General features: G+C 41.0%; 1 protein-coding gene across 3 annotated transcripts; it reads right to left on the minus strand.

Moving 5' to 3' along the window:
* Positions 1 to 205: 205 nt before the first annotated feature.
* Positions 206 to 5,756, minus strand: LOC123165338 (eukaryotic translation initiation factor 2D). Of its 3 annotated transcripts, none has more exons than XM_044582967.1 (10): positions 5,632 to 5,756; positions 4,874 to 5,038; positions 4,372 to 4,483; positions 3,352 to 3,542; positions 3,149 to 3,243; positions 2,692 to 3,075; positions 2,219 to 2,327; positions 1,161 to 1,432; positions 677 to 1,047; positions 206 to 563 (listed from the first exon to the last, which is right to left on the minus strand). In XM_044582967.1, exons 2-10 carry the CDS (start codon positions 5,006 to 5,008, stop codon positions 439 to 441), a joined length of 1,794 nt encoding a protein of 597 aa, XP_044438902.1. In that variant the 5' UTR covers positions 5,009 to 5,038; positions 5,632 to 5,756; the 3' UTR covers positions 206 to 438. The 3 variants fall into 3 exon arrangements, with proteins under 3 accessions (XP_044438902.1, XP_044438905.1, XP_044438903.1); XM_044582970.1 differs by lacking the exon at positions 5,632 to 5,756 and adding an exon at positions 5,530 to 5,548; XM_044582968.1 differs by lacking the exon at positions 5,632 to 5,756 and adding an exon at positions 5,246 to 5,478.
* Between the last annotated feature and the right edge of the window lie 14,381 nt (positions 5,757 to 20,137).

Genomic DNA, 20,137 nt, shown 5'->3' on the forward strand with positions numbered 1-20,137 from the left:
CTGAGCTTGATCGGACCCCATTTATTATCAACCCCACCCACGAAGTCTCGAACCTTGTCAAGCCGACCCCCTCGGCGTTGATGATTCCTAGGAGGTGCAGGGCCCACGGCGGGACCGCCGGGTGAGGCAGTTTCTTCCACTTCTCCTTTGTCGCCGAGATCATTTGTCACCATATCATTCTTACCATATCATTGTCAACCATCTGTAAACAGAAAGGGATCTGTTTTGACGTCACAAATAATTCATGAATACGAGACTCAAGCGCCCACCAAAAGACTCACTATCTAAGCAAACACCATATTGTCCAATGGGTAGTGACAACAAACGTGAGTAGCGCATTGAGAGAACATTTCACATTTTCACAACAAGCCTGAACAACAAGCTTGAACCAGAATTCAACAATGTTATGACGGCACTCCCAGGAGTCTGACACCCCTCCTACTTCTTTGTTTTGTCATAAACCTCAATATATCTCTTCGGAACACCGTGATGGTCAACGAGGTGCTTTGCCAGGTTTTCAATGACTCCGCCTTGAATCAAGACCTCATGTTGCCCCTTTTTACCTGAAATGATAATGTAAATTGTAATGCATATACATATATCGGTTGCACACCTTCACGAACTTTTTCCCTATCAAGAAACAGGTGGACAAGGGTTGGGTACAAAGCAATAATACCTGGAAGCTCAGCTGTGGTGGTGCTGCAAGCAAATTTCTTTTGTAGTTCAGAAGCCAAGGAGTCAGCATCCAGCAAAAAGCATTCCAATCCAGAGACTCGGGTCATCTTCTTGTTCCCTTGCCTTCTTTCTGTCATGATTTGAACAGTGCGTATGGCGCCCTTGCGAATGACCACCTCATTTCCTCTAGCTACTCTATGATGAATTTGCATACGGTTAACAAATGTTGACCCTAAATCCTTCTTGTGGATCTCACTTGGGTATGCTGAACCCTTCTTCACAGCCCCTTTGTACAGAGCATCACATAATGTAGCGCCCAGAATTACTTTGGCCTTGTCTGTTTGCTTGACCAAATTTTCCTTCTCCACATACCTTCAATCATATGAGAATAAAATTAGTTGAAATTTCAGAAACTTGCAGTCTTCCTGCTTTACAGACATAGAACTTGTAGACTACGAGAATCAATTGCTGTACCAGAAACAAACCTGAAAACCACATCAAACGCCTCTGATGCACTGTAATACTTCCCTGTGTCAGCGTCAACAGCCAAAAATATGGGGTTGACATGCGAACTTGGCTTATAAATTTCATCCACTTCCAGTTGCTTTGCACTGCTGCCATCGGCAACAATGTTATCATGCTGTTCAACTGCCTCCTGTACCCTCTTATGATGTTTGAAGGCCGTGTAGTCTGGATGTTTGCGACTGATACCTATCAACATGACTTCCTTTTTATGCTTGTCCTCTTTCACTGAGATCTGTAAATTTAATGGACATTAGATAATCTTGAGGAATTTAAAAGCATTGGTTCCAAACATGGGTAGTATGTACTGATAATTCGTAAATTAAACTTCATTTTGATACGATACCACATTACCACACATCAATGCATCATCATCATGACTCTTTCTAAATCTTACAAGTTCGCAAGAGAACTGTATAATATAGTAAGAAAGATTAATAAGCACACGACCTTCAATCACACATGCTCTATTCCAGATGTTAGGATGAGTGTAGCACTTTTGTACCAAGTTCGACAAAACCATGTGAGCAAAACCTTTCACAGGTTCCAACTGTGCAAGGAGTTCACAACCAAGGGATAGGATACATCAGCTCTACTCGACTAAACGTGCTGAAAGACATGGAAGATGAATAAATCAAACCCTAGTGTGTAAGTTAGCTTCTTAGAAATCCTTAGAACCCTGTCATGTATCTGTTTACTTAAAGGGCTTAAATAGTTATACTAGTTATCAGATACATGACAATCTAGCGAACAATAATGTATTCTCGACTATTTAATAGACTTCTAATTTACCATAAATGAAAAAAGGACAGACCCAGTGCATAGAAGCTCCCACACAAGGTGGGGTCTGGGGAGGGATTATAGGAACCTAGTCTTACCCCTGCAACGTGCAATGCAGAGAGGCTGGTTCGAACCCAGGACCTCTTAGCACAAGTGGGGAGGACTTCACCACTGCACCAGGCCTGCCCTCTAATTTACCATAAATGAAGCTTAAAAGAAAAGCTTTGCCCAACTAGCTTACAAGGCCAGAAGAAGATTTTGACTGCAACCACTTGGATAGTTTTTTATGTGATGACTTCTTAATATCAAGGGTAACACCTGGAGGTCTGCATGGGAGAATGTGATTTGACCTACACAGAACAGTAAACAGAAGATGAACAAGATAATAGTTATGCATCATAAAAAAATGCAGGTTATAGGAGAGTTGGATATCTTGGTGAAGTCACCCTGCCAAATTATCATTTACTAGATGTAGAAGATCAGTACCAAGATCTATTTTCTCAAAGCAATGCCAATATTTACTGATGTAGGTTAGAGTGAAACATGGTTTTGTTGACTATCAAAAGTCTTGGTAATGAGACTCGGTATAAAGCTGTGTGAATAACTCATCTCAATCATATGACCGGATGGAAAACAATTAGTGTCACATGAACCTACTCAGAAGGGATAGAATAACAAATTGTTCATCAATGTGAAATTACTATATACACATACCACAATATACTTCCTGGCATGGGGAGGTCTTTGTCTTTTACGTTCGTGTGTAATGCTTGCAGAAGGCATATGTCCAAGAGAGAGTCAATTTCTTCAGTAGACAAATGTTGATGTTCCTTCTCCTCGGTCTGTTCCTCGGTGGTTTTCTCCTGAGGCAAATTTAGCTCGCTCACGCCAGCTGTTACATTCTCTATGGTTTCACTGTTAATGGCATGATCTTCAGTAAGACACTCCGAGACATCAACAGCTGCTTTGTCTTGCTTTCCTTCTGAAGGATCTTCGGAAGAGTCAATATGTTGAGAAGCGGAAGCAAAATTAGGATCTTCAATAACCATGTCATCATAAAATCCTTCATTTGGAACATAACGACCATCAGCAGAAGCCCTGCAATAATATTTAACAATTATTTATAGAAGTGAAGATAAACTCAGGTGTGCATTAGTAGCATTGAACTTGCCATAACAAATCTTTATAGTAATGTGCAATCCGCAAAGCCTTGCCACGTAATCCTGCCTTTAGTGCTTCAGTATTGCTCATAGTTGTGGTCCCAACCTGTGTAGAGCGTGTAACAGAACCAGAAGTTGAACTTGTACATCTTTGGCAAGATTACTTAATAAAAACTAAGAGCCAAACTAGTGCAAGAGACCATGAGAAACTTACAGCAATTGGAGCAGGGTTACCAGGGACTTTAACTGACCATGGCTGGCCAGCTTGGAAAGAAGGTAATCCTTCTGGAGGTACGCTGATACCAGGAAACATAAGATCGGCGCCACCAAGAATGAAGTGTGAAACTTCACCACCCTTAAGTGTAAAAGCTGGCAACAGATAAGGAACCTTCCAGAGTGCATAAACTGCAACATTTTCACCAATTAAATAATGCTACAAAGTAGAGAATGAGGAATCCACTTATCTTGAGATCTAAAACGCACAACAAGCTGTGATCACATTTGAGGCCAACTCATAACTTTATCAACAAATTAAAGCACATTAAAGATGGATCCCACAGTTCGTAGCTCAGCTATCCCAAGCAGAAGCATAATATTTTCACCTATTTGATAAAAACAGAAAACTAAGCCATTCAAAACAATAAATAGACATATCAAAAGTTCCTCTTGCTGAAGTAATAGTCATACTAATTTAGGCACATGTTGTCTTTGGCTTAGATACATATGCCCTCCTGTATTCTACAAAGTTCGGGTTGGCTTTCAACGTCAGTGCATTATTTGTTTCCCTACATCCCTACTATGGTACCCATACACTCCTGGAAAAAGCAACTTGCAGAATGATAGCACGTCAACAAGAATTACTACGTACCAATTTACCATTCCAGTCACTTTTCATGCAAGCTAGAGTGTGTAGTTAGTGGCGCATAAAATTAGAATTAATTGAAAACCAATAAATCAAACAAAGAGTTCAATTGGTTAGAAGCACATGAACTATCACATTAAAGAATCAATTATTATAATAGTTAGAAAACAACAGACTGAGGACTACACTCATTGCTTGAAGCATTAGCATGTTTAAATTCTCTTCCTAAATTTTGTTTTATACATGCACAATCAAAATAAGCATTTCAAAAATTGCAATAACAAAAAAGACACAGCATAGTGGAAATGAGAAGGGTTAAGATTATTAGATGAAAATAAATGTATTACTCTGCAATCTGGAAATAAAAATAACCTGTTGGAAACAGCTCATGGCCTCTTCCATCAATGTCGAATAGCATTGGCAGTTCGCCCTCTATGCCATAAACAAGAGTCCGGCTTGGGTACTTAGCGACTGTTATCTCAACCTATCCACAACGCAATATTTTCACAAAGTTATGAAGAAGATATAAATGCAACAAATAATAACTAAGTTTGAATGAAAAGATATATACAGTTCACTCTTCCGTAAACTGGCAACACCACAAAATATAAGGTAGATAATAATACAGCTGATACTTCACTTGATAAACAATACAGGCCAGTTAGATAGGTGGGTGGGGATGAATGCTGAAAATTCACAGCTATCGCATGTAAAAGTAGACCAGTCTATCTATTGTAAGTACAATTATATATTTGATGTAATATAACTTGAACCACTTGGCGAGCTAAAACCATGTAACATATTTTCAAGACTTAATACCTTTGGAGGAAGCATGTTATAGGGTTATACTGTTATTACTCCGAAAATTCATTACCTTTGGAGGAAGAATGGCATCTAGATCATCATCAGATGCTTGCGGAAACCTTTGCTTGGCGGTTCTTCTCAGCTTCTTTTTGTCAGCACCTGACAAACGTTGTAGAGCTTTTGCATCAACATTCTTCTTGAACATGGTTTATGGGTTATCAAACAAGATTCCAGGCTGCAAAAAAAAAAGCATCAAACAGGTCATCAAATGGAATATAGACCGGTAGAGCAATACAGACATCCATCAAAAAGTCCTGCTGCATTCAAACTTCTGGGGGGGAGCAGAACATAAGGAAACATGTAGCAGAATTCCAATTTCGTTGTACCCTATAATAGTCACAAGGGCTACATTACACAAATCATAACCCTCTTAGGACAATACCAGTTTATCATTTCAACCAGCCACAATCTGGAAAACCTCCATCTTCTTGGTTAGAAGGAAAACAAGCGAAATTGGCAAGCTCTCCACGCGAATAGAATAAGACAAGTCAAAGAATTGCATCATTCCGTTGCATCCCAAAACTTCGTACTTCCGGAACTACAAGGAAGCTACGGATTCACAGCGGAGAGACCACACCAATATCACCGACCCTATCCAATAACTCGGAAGAGGCGGCAGATTGTAACAATCGAGTGAAAAGGAAAAAAGGAGGGCAAACTTTTCACCGTTCGCCCGAGCAAGGGCCAGCGAATCGAGAGACTACGAGTGATGGAGGAGACGAGCGAGGCGAGAGACAGAGAGACAAAGAGGGAGAAAGGCTTCGTTACCGGCGGCGAGGCGATCGGATTGGAGGAGCGCGGAGGCGGCGATAGGACTGGACGGATCGGGAAGCTTCCGGGGATGGAAACCTCTCACAAGTCCAAGGGCAAACCCTATCTGGCGCTCATCTGGGCCAGCCCATCTAGGTATTTTGTTCTGTGTTTAAAACCGCAAAAAACCCTATCTGGCGCTCATCTGGGCCGGCCCATCTAGGTATTTCGTTCTGTGTTTAAAACCGCAAAAAACAAAACCGACGCGCTGGAACTGATTCGAACCCGCGACCTCCGGACTTAGGGCCAGTTCTTTTGGACGGCTTAAAAAATAAGCTGCCTCTCCACAGCTTAAAAAATAAGCCGTCCCCAAAATTTATTGACGCTTATAAATTAGTTATTCCATAACTAGTTTAGAAGCCTCAATGAATAAGAGAGGCGGCTTATGAAAAAAGCTGGGGAGAACGCGGCTTATTTTTTAAGCTGCCAAAAGTTGGCCCTTAGATACGTTGGTGTAACAACCACGCCACTATGCGAGATCTGCTAAAAGCGAGCTTTCTCCTTCTTTTATTCTTTCCTTTACCTTTTTCTTTTTGTTCCTTTTATCATTTTCCTTTATTTCTTTTTCATTTTCAGTTTTTTCTTTTTTTCATCCTGGTTCGATGTTTTTTTTGCAAATACATGGACCTTTCTTTTAGTTCGATGATTTTATTTGAAATTCAATGAACTTTTTTCAAATTGATGAACTTATTTTAAAAAATTTGAACTTTTTTCCAAATCGATGAACTTTTTAAAAAAATTGGTGATCTTTGTTGAAAATCGATGAGCTTATTTATAAATTCGGGGAACCTTTTTTTAAATCAATGAACATTTTAAATTTTTAATGAACTTTTTCTCAAATTCGATGAACTTTTTCGCATTTGATGAACTTTTCTTTCGAATTTGATTAGTTTTTTTTAAAATTGACGAACTTCTTTCACATTTTGTGAACTTTTTTCAAAATCAGTGAACTTTTATTTCAATATTGTGAACTGTTTTCTACATTGATGAACCTTTTCCGAATTCCATGCACTTCTTTAAAAAATTGAACTTTTATCCGTACTAGTGAACTTTTTTTTATTACAAATCTATGATTTTCTTTTTCAAACTTACGTTTTCTTTTTTTGAAATGATTTATATGTGTCCAGAATTTATGTATTGTAATAGAAGAAGTATTAAATAGGTTTGGTTTTGGACTATAAACACCAAAGCGGTCCTGGTGTAGTGGTTGTTGCGTCGTTTCCTCTGGCTGAATATGATACGCTGGCGCGCAGGTTCGAATCCTGTCTTCCGCAATTATTTTTTTCATCGCCTCTTCTTTTAGAAGAGGTAAGCGGCGCAGAAGGCGCTGAAAAGGAGCTCCCTCTGCACTAGGGTTCAAGAAAAGCTCGAGGCCCGTGAGCCGCTCGAGATCGACTTGTTTTTTGACTCGACTCGAGATGGACTCGAAAAGAAACGAGCTGAGTTTGAACACTTTATGTAGCTTGATCGAGAAACGAGCCGATCTTGAGCCAATGTTGGATCGCTCGATTTTAGCTCGATAGCTCGACAGAATATTATTATGTTAAATGATCATGCCATATATTAAATGGGAATAAGATGATTTATTATCATATTGCCTCTTCTTTTAGAAGAGGTAAGCGGCACATAAGGCGCCGAAAAGGAGCTCCCTCTGCAGTCTGCACCCAGGCAATTCCTATTTGGCGCGTGAGGAGCATCGAACTCGGGAACCTCAAGGGTAGAACTATGCGCCAACAACCACCGCGCCAGCAAGCCTGAAGTAATAACCTCTTCTGCCAACTTTTCTTTTCTTTTTCCCTTTTCCTTTTTCTTTTTTGTTTTTTGTTTTTCATTTTTTTAGTTTATTTTTTTTGTTTTTCTTCTTCCTGGTTTGATGATTTCTTTCAAATTCGTGAAATTTTCTTAAAATGGATGAAATTTTTTCTCAAAATTGATTACAATTTTTATTCAATTCAATGAACTTTTTTCAAATTTGTTGATTCTTTTTAAAATTCATGATCTCTTTTCAATTTTGATGAACTTTTTTGAAATTGGATGAGCTTTTAAAAAAAATGGATGAACGTTTTTTTAATTTGATGAACTTTTTTCAAATTTGTTGATTTATTTATAATCCATGAACTCTTTTCAATTTTCATGAACTTTTTTAAATTGGATGAACTTTTCAAAAATGGATAAAAAAATTCAAATTTGATGAACTTTTTCCAAATTGATGAACTTTTTTTCAAATTCGATGAATTTTTTTAAAAAAATGGATGAACCTTTTTCAAATTCGATGAACTTTTTTGAAATCGATTAACTTTTTCGAATTCAATGAACTTTCTTCAAAATCAATGCACTTTTTTCAATTTTGATGAACTATTTTTTTTCAAATTGGTAAGCTTTTTTGGAAATGTGATGAACTCTTTTACATAAAATAAACAACTTATTCCAAATTGTTTTCAGATAATTCAAAAATCTAATAAATAGTGCAGATACAATGGTTCTTTAACATTTCGCGTTCCTATCAATCACTAGCGCTTAGCAGCTCTGGTGGTTAACAAAGCACTTCGCTGGTTGTCCTGGCATGGTGCGGGTTCAATTCGTGGTACCTGCACCTTTTCTGTGTGCATTTTTCGCGAGACTTTTTTTTTACTATGTTGCGCGTTCGTCATGGGCCGGCCTTGAGTCAATGAGGTGGGCACGCTGCAGGCGCTAGCTACCTGTTCGAGCACTTAAGGCGCCGAACAGGAGCTCCCATGTCCAAGTGCCTGTTTGGTTACCTGCACTTCGTCCCTTCATCTCCAGCCCAACAAAGATTTTTGCCCCCTTAGTCTCCGGCCCAATAAAGCCTGACTGAACTCATAGGCTCTAGACCATGTTTTTGGTAAGGGAACACAAAGTATCTCTACCTAATTTGGAGCTTCAATCTCTTGTCAAAAGAAAAGTGACTCATGAAATGAATAATGTTCTTCTCGCCAAGTTCAAAAAAAAAGTTCTTCCCGCCCTTTATACGGAAGAGGGGGTTCAGAAGGCCCGCTTTGACATTGGAGACTTAAAAGCCCTGGTCCAGATGGTGTGCATGCTATTTTTTGATACAAAAATTGATCTATGTTGGGGGATGATCTGACTGAAGAGGTACTTCAGGCGGTAAATACTTGTTCTATACCTGATGGCTGGAATGATAATGCAATTGTAATAACCCCAAAGGTGAATTCTCCAAAAAAAGGTAACTCAGTTTAAACCAATAAGTCTGTGCAATGTGGTGTATAAGGTTATGTCAAAAATGATTGCAGCTCGCTTGAAGATAATCCTATCAGAAATTATTAGCATGACTCAGAGTGCTTTTGTGCCCAGAAGTATGATTACTGATAATATTTTAGTGGCGATGAGCGCTTTCATACAATAAAAAAAGAATGGTAAAGAGGGCCTATGCGCTATCAAATTGGACATGCACAAAGCGTATGAACAAGTAGAGTGGCCTTTTCTGAAGGAAATTGTGTTCAAACTGGAATTCAAAGAGAATTGGGTAAATCTGATTATGCAATGTGTATCCTATGTGGAATATCGGGTTCGTTTTAATATGAAAGAAAATGAGAGTTTTAAACCTACTAGAGGATTGAGGCAAGGAGATCCTCTCTCTCCATACTTATTCTTGTTATGTCTAAAGGGACTGATTGCCCTTTTAGCAAATGCGGAAGAGAATCGAAATATTTTTTGGAATAAAGGTTAGCAGAGATGCACCCCCGGTTTCAAACCTTCTCTTTGCTGATGATTCCTTGATCCTCATGAAAGTAAGTGTTATGAATGCGGAGGCTTTGAAATCAGTCTTGGATTCATATTGTGCCTCCTCGGGGCAAATGGTAAGTGTATAAAAAGTCTAATTTTTTTTGTCCCAATACAAAGGTGGAAGACAAGGCGAAAATATGTAAAATTCTGAATGTTATAAATGAAACACTCAATGATAAATATTTAGATTTGCCTGCAAATGTGGGTATGGACAAAAGTGATTGCTTCCAATTCCTGACTAATTGAATTATCATGAAAATAAGTAGATGGAAAGAAAAATTGTTATCTGCTGGAGGAAAGGAAATATTGCTCAAATATGTTGTTCAAGCTATCCCAACTTATGCCATGTCCGTCTTCAAAATTCCAAAAAAATGTAAAGGAATCATTGACACGATGTCACAATTTTGGTGGGGTGATAAGGACAACAAGAAGAGGATGCATTGGATGTCATGGTGGAAGATGTGTGTCCCGAAAAATCAAGGAGTATGGATTTCAGGGATATACATTATTTCAATCTGGCTTTGTTAGCCAAACAAGCGTGGCGTCTAATTAATAATCCCGATTCCTTATGTGCTTCTATCTTGAGAGCTAAATATTCCCCGGAAGGGGATTTAATGAATGCAAACCTAAAAAAGGGTTCCTCTTTTACTTGGCAAAGTATTATGGTGGGAGTGAATTCTCTAAAAAAATGGTTATATCTGGCGGATTGGAAATGGACAAAATATTGATATTTGGAGAGATGCATGGATTCCGAATTGTGCGAATAGGCAGTCATTACTCGTAGAAGGGGGAATCTTTTTTCAAAGTTTCTGATCTCATTGATCTAGTCATGAGTTCTTGGGATTAAGATTTGGTGAGAAAAACTTTGTGGCCAATTGATGCTCAAAGGGTGCTCGCGATCCCCCTCCCGATGCATAATATGTCCTATTTCATTCCTTGGAGCTATACAAACAACATGGGACAAAATTGCAACATGCAAATGGTATGGGAAGAACCAATGTTAATCCTATTTGGGGTAAGATTTGGGAACTATTTTGTCGGCAAAGGTAAAAAATTTCATCTCGCGTACTTTGCATGGAACCCTCATGTGTCGTGTTACGCTTGCTAATAGGCACATTAAAGTATCGCCCACTTGCCCATCATGCCCGAATGGGGCAAAGGATACAAATCACGACTTGTTTATGTGTCAGAGGGCAAAAAAGGTGTGGGGCAAGTTAGGATTGCATTAGGTGATCAATAAAGCTTGTGTTGTTGATCATGCGGGGGAGGCGGTATTGGAATTCTTACTTCTTATGCCAAATCAAGATTTAGCGGTAGTGGGTTCTCAAGATGCACGTGAATTGATCGCTATTAGAGCTTGGTGTTTATGGTGGGATAGACGTAAACTGGTTCATGAAGGAAAGTTTCAAGATGCACACCAAACTTCCATGGGTGCCCGCACTATAACAACAAATTATGTTCATGCATATTCCCCTAAGGCTACTAGTAAAACAGGGGGATGGAGCAGACCTCCTATGGGTTTTGTTAAGCTGAATGTTGATGCTTCTTCGATCATGATTTTCTTAGGGGCACATCTAGGGCCATCCTCATAGATGATAAAGGAAGATTCATTGTTGGTGGAAATTGGAGGATTGATTGGTTTGCAGATGTATTAACAACAGAAGCTCTGGCTCTAAGTTTCGGCCTATTCCTTGCATAGAAGGCGGGTTGCAATCGTCTTGTTATTAACTCTTACAATATGGAGGTGATTGACGCAATGAAGAATGGAGGACATTCGGCGGGAGTAGCGTCAACAGTGTTTGATGATTGCTATTTCATAGCTTGTGATTTTCCTCTTATTAGGTTCGAACACTGTAATAGGGAAGCTAATAAGGTGGCTCATGAACTTGCTAGGCTAGCGAAATTTTCCATCCCTAGGGATTAGTTTGAGGAGCCTATAAGTGATATTGTACCTTTTCTTATTGACAATGTAACAACTATTTCTAATTAATAAAGTTGATGTTTATTTCAAAAAAAACACAAAGTATCTCTATCTCTACTATTGTAAACGGGGTTATGTGTTAGTTTCATTTCGTTTGCTTCCGCCTCCCTTCATCCCACACATGAAAATTGGCGAAAAACCCGGGCCCGGCCGACCGAAACTAATGCACATCTTCCCATCTTGCCATCGTTAGCCATTGCACGACCAAAACCTAGTTAGTGTCTCCCCTCTTGTAGCCGCACCCCCACCCTCTCCCCCTCCCATGCTTCCTAATCTCCCGTTGTCATCCCACCAGTGCTTCACCACAGTGGTCCTTGCCCTTGCACCATTGGGTTCGCCTCGCCATAGGTAGGACCGGCATGGAGGCATGGGAGAGGTTTTACGGGATCCTCGTCACCAATGCCACCCGCAAGGTCTTTGATGAGGACAAAGAAATTGCCGACGTGTTCGTGCTCAACAAGGAGTTCTCTAGCAGTAATACACTAAGGTACGATTTGTTGGCCCTAGCCCCTGCTCGTCTGGATCTGCATTGACTTAGGGATTTTTTTAAAACAATTGTTAAATCATCTCCACGATGCCTTCTCGCTTCCCCCCTAGTGAAACATTGGCAGTGGCCTCCCTTGCGATGCCGGTACCCCGACATGGTAACGAACATCTCTTCAACTACCGGTATCCACATCACCCTCTAGTGGTGGTTGGCCCCTGCAATGAGGCGTGGCGATTGCATGCACTTGCCCCATCAAAAAACAGCATGCCATGCTTGGCACTCCTCTGATCTGCTGCTTGGTTGCAGAACTAGGAGATAAATGGGCATATCTACAATAACTTCACCTTCTTGTTCATCCGGGTGGTTCACACGTTCGCTTTCATCTGTGAATGATGTACCAAGCATGGCATGTTGTTTTTTATTAGTCCGAACTATTTTTTATGCAGGGAGGTCAGGCCCTATCTTTTGAATGATACTCATGATTGGACAACATATGTACTTTGTCTTGCGACTCTTTTATAACGTTTGCAACTTATAATTGTTACCTTGTAAGCTGATAGGTACGATAGTGAAATGGTTGAAGCCTGATGGACATATTTTCATTAGGGAATCAATTATTCTACCAACTGGGAGATTCCAAGAGGAGATGATGTAGGGTAGGAACCCTATATGACCTAATCTTTCACAACTTGGAGGTGGGGATTCAAGAGGAAGACAAATCACATGAGAGAACACTCAAAGACAAGTCCAAATCACATATCCACTAGAATTGCGATCACACAAGATTCACAAGAGTACAAATCAACAAAGGGAAATAGCAACTGGGAAGAGTTCATCTCAAATCCATGGTGGAGATGAGATCTTGGACATACGTAATTCTTCCCAAATCTCTAGCAGAGATGGGGGCGTGCATCCATGAGTGGAGATTCCCTTCTAAGGGTCTTGCATCCACTTGGGATCTTCTCCAATGGAGGTCTTGGCCTCCAAGAGGTGGATAAAGGAGCAAAGCTCTCTCTAGTTCTTCATATATGCTTTGTTAGCCCCAATTCATCCAAGTGAAGGGGTATATATAGTCTAGGGGTGAGAGAGGGATACAAGGGCCAAGACCCGAAATTGTGCGCAGATGGTCACCGAATGTCTGATAACCCACAAGTATATGGGATCGCAACAATTTTCGAGGGTAGAGTATTCAACCCAAATTTATAGATTCGACACAAGGGGAGCCAAAGAATATTTGCAAGTATTAGCAGTTGAGTTGTCAATTCAACCACACTTGGAGATTAATTATCTGCAACAAGTGATCAGTAGCAAAGTAATATGATAGTTTTGATAATAGTAGCAGCAGCAATGGTAACGGTAACAGTGGTAGCAGTAGTTTTGTAGCAAGTACAACAGTAACGATAGCAGTAGTGACTTAGCAAGAACAATATAGGATAAATTCGTAGCCATTGGATTGGTAATTTGTTGGATGATATTCATCATGTGATAGTCATAACCTAGGGCGATACGGCACTAGCTCAAGTTCATAAATATAAGGTAGGCATGTATTCGTAAATAGTCATACGTGCTTATCGAAAGAACTTGCATGACATCTTTTGTCCTACCCTCCCGTGGCAGCGGGGTCCAATTGGAAACTAAGGGATATTAAGGCCTCCTTATAATAGAGAACTAGAACAAAGCATTAACACACGGTGAATACATGAACTCCTCAAACTACGGTCAACACCGGGAGTGGTCCCGACTATTGTCACTCCGGGGTTGCCGGATCATAACACGTAGTAGGTGACTATAACTTGCAAGATCGGATCTAGAACATGGTGTTGGGGAACGTAGTATTTCAAAAAAATTCCTACGATCACGCAAGATCTATCTAGGAGAAGCATAGCAACGAGTGCAGAGAGTGTGTCCACGTACCCTCGTAGACCGAAAGCGGAAGCGTTAAGTAACGCGGTTGATGTAGTCGAACGTCTTCGCGATCCAACCGATCAAGTACCGAACGCACGGCACCTCCGCGATCTGCACATGTACAACTCGGTGACATCCCTCAAACTCTAGATCCAGCTGAGGCTGAGGGAGAGTTCCGTCAGCATGACGGCGTGGTGACGGTGATGATGAAGTTACCGGCGCAGGGCTTCACCTAAGCACTACAACGATATGACCGAGGTGTGTTTCTGTGGAGGGGGGCACCGCACACGGCTAAGAGAAACTTTTGTGTGCCTTTGGGGTGCCCCCCTCCCATGTATATAAAGGGGGGAGGGAGGAGGAGGCTGGCCAAGGGGAGGAGGCGCGCCATGGGGGGGGGGGCAATCCTACTCCAAGTAGGATTCGCCCCCCCCTTCCTATTCCAACAAGGAGAAGGGGGAAGGAGAGGGAGGAGAGAAGGAAAGGGGGGCCGTCCCCCCTAGCCAATTTGGTTTGGGATAGGGGGGCACGCGCCACACCTTGGCCTGCCTCCTCTCTTCCACCAATAGGCCCATGAGGCCCAATAACCCCCGGGGGTTCCGGTAACCCCCCGGTACTTCGGAAAATACCCGATACACCTCAGAACTATTCCGGTGTTCGAATATAGTATTCCAATATATCAATCTTTATGTCTCGACCATTTTGAGACTCCTAGTCATGTCCGTGATCTCATCCGGGACTCCAAACTACCTTCAGTTCATCAAAACACATAAACTCATAATACCGATCGTCATCGAACGTTAAGCGTGCGGACCCTACGGGTTCGAGAACTATGTAGACATGACCGAGACTCATCTCTGGTCAATAACCAATAGCGGAACATGGATGCTCATATTGGCTCCCACATATTCTACGAAGATATTTATCGGTCAAACCGCATAACAACATACGTTGTTCCCTTTGTCATCGGTATGTTACTTGCCCGAGATTCGATCATCGGTATCACTATACCTAGTTCAATCTCGTTACCGGCAAGTCTCTTTACTCGTAATGCATCATCCCGTAACTAACTCATTAGTTACATTGCTTGCAAGGCTTATAGTGATGTGCATTACCGAGAGGGCCCAGAGATACCTCTCCGACAATCGGAGTGACAAATCCTAATCTCGATATATGCCAACTCAACAAACACCATCGGAGACACCTGTAGAGCATCTTTATAATCACCCAGTTATGTTGTGACGTTTGATAGCACACTAAGTGTTCCTCCAGTATTCGGGAGTTGCATAATCTCATAGTCAGAGGAACATGTATAAGTCATGATGATAGCAATAGCAACAAACTAAACGATCATAGTGCTAAGCTAACAGATGGGTCTTGTCCATCACATCATTCTCTAATGATGTGATCCCGTTCATCAAATGACAACACATGTCTATGGCTAGGAAGCATAACCATCTTTGATAAATAAGCTAGTCAAGTAGAGGCATACTAGGGACACTCTGTTTGTCTATGTATTCACACATGTACTAAGTTTCCGGTTAAAACAATTCTAGCATGAATAATAAACATTTATCATGATATAAGGAAATGTAAATAACAACTTTATTATTGCCTCTAGGGCACATTTCCTTCAGTCTCCCACTTGCACTAGAGTCAATAATCTAGATTCCGCAGTAATGATTCTAACACCCATGGAGTCCTGGTGCTGATCATGTTTTGCTCGTGAGAGAGGCTTAGTCAACGGGTCTGCAACATTCAGATCCGTATGTATCTTGCAAATCTCTATGTCCCCTTCCGACACTTGATGACGGATGGAATTGAAGCGTCTCTTGATGTGCTTGGTCTTCTTGTGAAAATCTGGATTCCTTTGCCAAGGCAATTGCACCAGTATTTTCACAAAAGATTTTCATTGGACCCGATGCACTAGGTATGACACCTAGATCGGATATGAACTTCTTCATTTGCTGCTTCCGAAGCAGCTATGTACTCCGCTTCACACGTAGATCCCGCCACGACGCTCTGTTTGGAACTGCACCAACTGACAGCTTCACCATTCAATATAAATACGTATCCGGTTTGAGACTTAGAGTCACCCGGATTAGTGTGAAAGCTTGCATCGATGTAACCATTTACAACGAGCTCTTTGTCACCTCCATAAACGAGAAACATATCCTTAGTCCTTTTCAGGTATTTCAGGATGTTCTTGACCGCTGCCAGTGATCCACTCCTGGATTACTTTGGTACCTCCCTACTATACTTATAGCAAGGCACACATCAGGTCTGGTACACAGCATTGCATACATGATAGAACCTATGGCTGAGGCATAGGGAATGACTTTCATTTTCTCTCTATCTTCTGCAGTGGTCGGGCATTGTGTCTCACTCAACTTCACACCTTGTAATACACGCAAGAACCCTTTCTTTGACTGATCCATTTTGAAGTTCTTCAAAATCTTATCAAGGCATGTGCTTTGTGAAAGTCCAATTAAGCGTCTTGATCTATCTCTATAGATCTTGATGCCCAATATGTAAGCAGCTTCACCGAGGTTTTTCATAGAAAAACTCTTATTTAAGTATCCTTTTATGCTATCCAGAAATTCTATATTATTTCCAATCAGCAATATCTCATCCACATATAATATTAGAAATGCTACAGAGCTCCCACTCACTTTCTTGTAAATACAGGCTTCTCCAAAAGTCTGCATAAAACCATATGCTTTGATCACACTATCAAAACGTTTATTCCAACTCCGAGAGGCTTGCTCCAGTCCATAAATGGATCGCTGGAGCTTGCACACTTTGTTAGCACCCTTTGGATCGACAAAACCTTCTGGTTGCATCATATACAACTCTTCTTTCAGAAATCCATTCAGGAATGCAGTTTTGACATCCATTTGCCAAATTTCATAATCATAAAATGCGGCAATTGCTAACATGATTCGGACAGACTTAAGCATCGCTACGGGTGAGAAAGTCTCATCGTAGTCAACTCCTTGAACTTATCGAAAACCTTTCGCAACAAGTCGAGCTTTGTAGACAGTAACATTACCGTCAGCGTCAGTCTTCTTCTTGAAGATCCATTTATTCTCTATGGCTTGCCGATCATCGGGCAAGTCGACCAAAGTCCACACTTTGTTCTCATACATGGATCCCATCTCAGATTTCATGGCCTCAAGCCATTTCGCGGAATCTGGGCTCATCATCGCTTCCTCATAGTTCGTAGGCTCGTCATGGTCAAGTAACATGACGTCCAGAACCGGATTGCCGTACCACTCTGGTGCGGATCTTACTCTAGTTGACCTATGGGTTCGTTAGTAACTTGATCAGAAGCTTCATGATCATCATCATTAGCTTCCTCACTAATTGGTGTAGGAATCACTGGAACTGATTTCTGTGATGAACTACTTTCCAATGAGGGAGTAGGTACAATTACCTCATCAAGTTCTACTTTCCTCCCACTCACTTCTTTCGAGAGAAACTCCTTCTCTAGAAAGGATCCATTTTTAGCAACGAAAATCTTGCATTTGAATATGTGATAGAAGGTGTACCAAACAGTTTCCTTTGGGTATCCTATGAAGACAGATTTCTCCGATTTGGGTTCGAGCTTATCAGGCTGAAGCTTTTTCACATAAGCATCGCATCCCCAAACTTTAAGAAACGACAACTTGGGTTTCTTGCCAAACCACAGTTCATATGGTGTCGTCTCAACAGATTTAGATGGTGCACTATTTAACGTGAATGCAGCCGTCTCTAAAGCATAACCCCAAAACGACAGTGGTAAATCAGTAAGAGTCATCATAGATCGCACCATATCTAATAAAGTGCGGTTACGATGTTCGGACACACCATTACGCTGTGGTGTTTCGGGTGGCGTGAGTTGTGAAACTATTCCGCATTGTTTCAAATGAAGACCAAACTCGTAACTCAAATATTCACCTCCACAATCAGATCGTAGAAACTTTATTTTCTTGTTATGATGATTTTCCACTTCACTCTGAAATTCTTTGAACTTTTCAAATGTTTCAGACTTATGTTTCATCAAGTAGATATACCCATATCTGCTCAAATCATATGTGAAGGTCAGAAAATAACAATACCCGCCGCGAGCCTCAACACTCATTGGACCGCATACATCGGTATGTATTATTTCCAACAAGTCTGTTGCTCGCTCCATTGTTCCGGAGAACGGAGTCTTAGTCATCTTGCCCATGAGGCATGGTTCGCAAGCATCAAGTGATTCCAAAAGCCCATCAGCATGGAGTTTCTTCATGCGCTTTACACCAATATGACCTAAACGACAGTGCCACAAATAAGTTGCACTATCATTATTAAACTTATATCTTTTGGCTTCAACACTATGAATATGTGTATCACTACTATCGAGATTCAATAAAAATAGACCACTCATCAAGGGTGCATGACCATAAAAGATATTACTCATATAAATAGAACAACCATTATTCTCTGATTTAAATGAATAACCGTCTCGCATCAAACAAGATCCAGATATAATATTCATGCTTAACGTTGGCACCAAATAACAATTATTCAGGTCTAAAACTAATCCCGAAGGTAGATGCAGAGGTAGCGTGCCGACGGCGATCACATCGACTTTGGAACCATTTCCCACGCGCATCGTCACCTCGTCCTTAGCCAATCTTCGCTTAATCCGTAGCCCCTATTTCGAGTTGCAAATATGAGCAACAGAACCAGTATCAAATACCCAGGCACTACTGCGAGCATTAGTAAGGTACACATCAATAACATGTATATCAAATATACCTTTCACTTTGCCATCCTTCTTATCCGCCAAATACTTGGGGCAGTTCCGCTTCCAGTGACCAGTCCCTTTGCAGTAGAAGCACTCAGTCTCAGGCTTAGGTCCAGACTTGGGTTTCTTCACTTGAGCAACAACTTGCTTGCCGTTCTTCTTGAAGTTCCCTTCTTCCCTTTGCCCTTCTTCTTGAAACTAGTGGTCTTGATGCTCCTTCTTGATTTCTACCTCCGCAGCCTTTAGCATCGCGAAGAGCTCGGGAATTGTCTTATCCATCCCTTGCATATTATAGTTCATCACAAAGCTTTTGTAGCCTGGTGGCAGTGATTGAAGAACTCTGTCAATGACACTATCAAATGGAAGATTAACTCCCAGTGGAGTCAAGTGATTATGATACCCAGACATTTTGAGTATATGTTCACTGACAGAACTATTCTCCTCCATTTTGCAGCTGTAGAACTTATTGGAGACTTCATATCTCTCAATCCGGGCATTTGCTTGAAAGATTAACTTCAACTCCTGGAACATCTCATATGCTCCATGATGTTCAAAACGTCATCGAAGTCTCAGTTCTAAGCCGTAAAGCATGGCACACTGAACTATCGAGTAGTCATCAGCTTTGCTCTGCCAGGCGTTCACAACGTCTCGTGTTACCCCTGCAGCGGGTCTTGCACCTAGCGGTGCTTCCAGGACGTAATTCTTCTGTGCAACAATGAGGATAATCCTCAAGTTATGGACCCAGTCCGTGTAGTTGCTACCATCATCTTTCAACTTAGCTTTGTCTAGGAACACATTAAAATTCAACGGAACAGTAGCACGGGCCATTTATCTACAACAACATAGACATGCAAAATACTATCAGGTACTAAGTTCATGATAAATTAAAGTTCAATTAAACATATTACTTATGAACTCCCACTTAGATAGACATCCCTCTAATCATCTAAGTGATCACGTGATCCATATCAACTAAACCATGTCCGATCATCACGTGAGATGTAGTAGTTTTCAATGGTGAACATCACTATGTTGATCATATCTACTATATGATTCACACTCGACCTTTCGGTCTTAGTGTTCCGAGGCCATATCTGCATATGATAGGCTCGTCAAGTTTAACCCGAGTATTCTGCGTGTGCAAAACTGGCTTGCACCCGTTGTATGTGAACGTAGAGCTTATCACACCCGATCACCACGTGGTGTCTCAGCACGACGAACTGTCGCAATGGTGCATACTCAGGGAGAACACTTGTACCTTGAAATTTAGTGAGAGATCATCTTATAATGCTACCGCCGCACTAAGCAAAATAAGATGCATAAAGGATAAACATCACATGCAATCAATATAAGTGATATGATATGGTCATCATCATCTTGTGCCTTCGATCTCCATCTCCAAAGCACCATCATGATCACCATCCTCACCGGCTTGACACCTTGATCTCCATCGAAGCATCGTTGTTGTCTCGCCAACTATTGCTTCTACGACTATCGCTACCGCTTAGTGATAAAGTAAAGCAATTACATGGCGATTGCATTTCATACAATAAAG

Source organism: Triticum aestivum, chromosome 7D (genome assembly GCF_018294505.1).
Source record: "Triticum aestivum cultivar Chinese Spring chromosome 7D, IWGSC CS RefSeq v2.1, whole genome shotgun sequence".
NCBI classification, from domain to species: Eukaryota; Viridiplantae; Streptophyta; class Magnoliopsida; order Poales; family Poaceae; genus Triticum; species Triticum aestivum.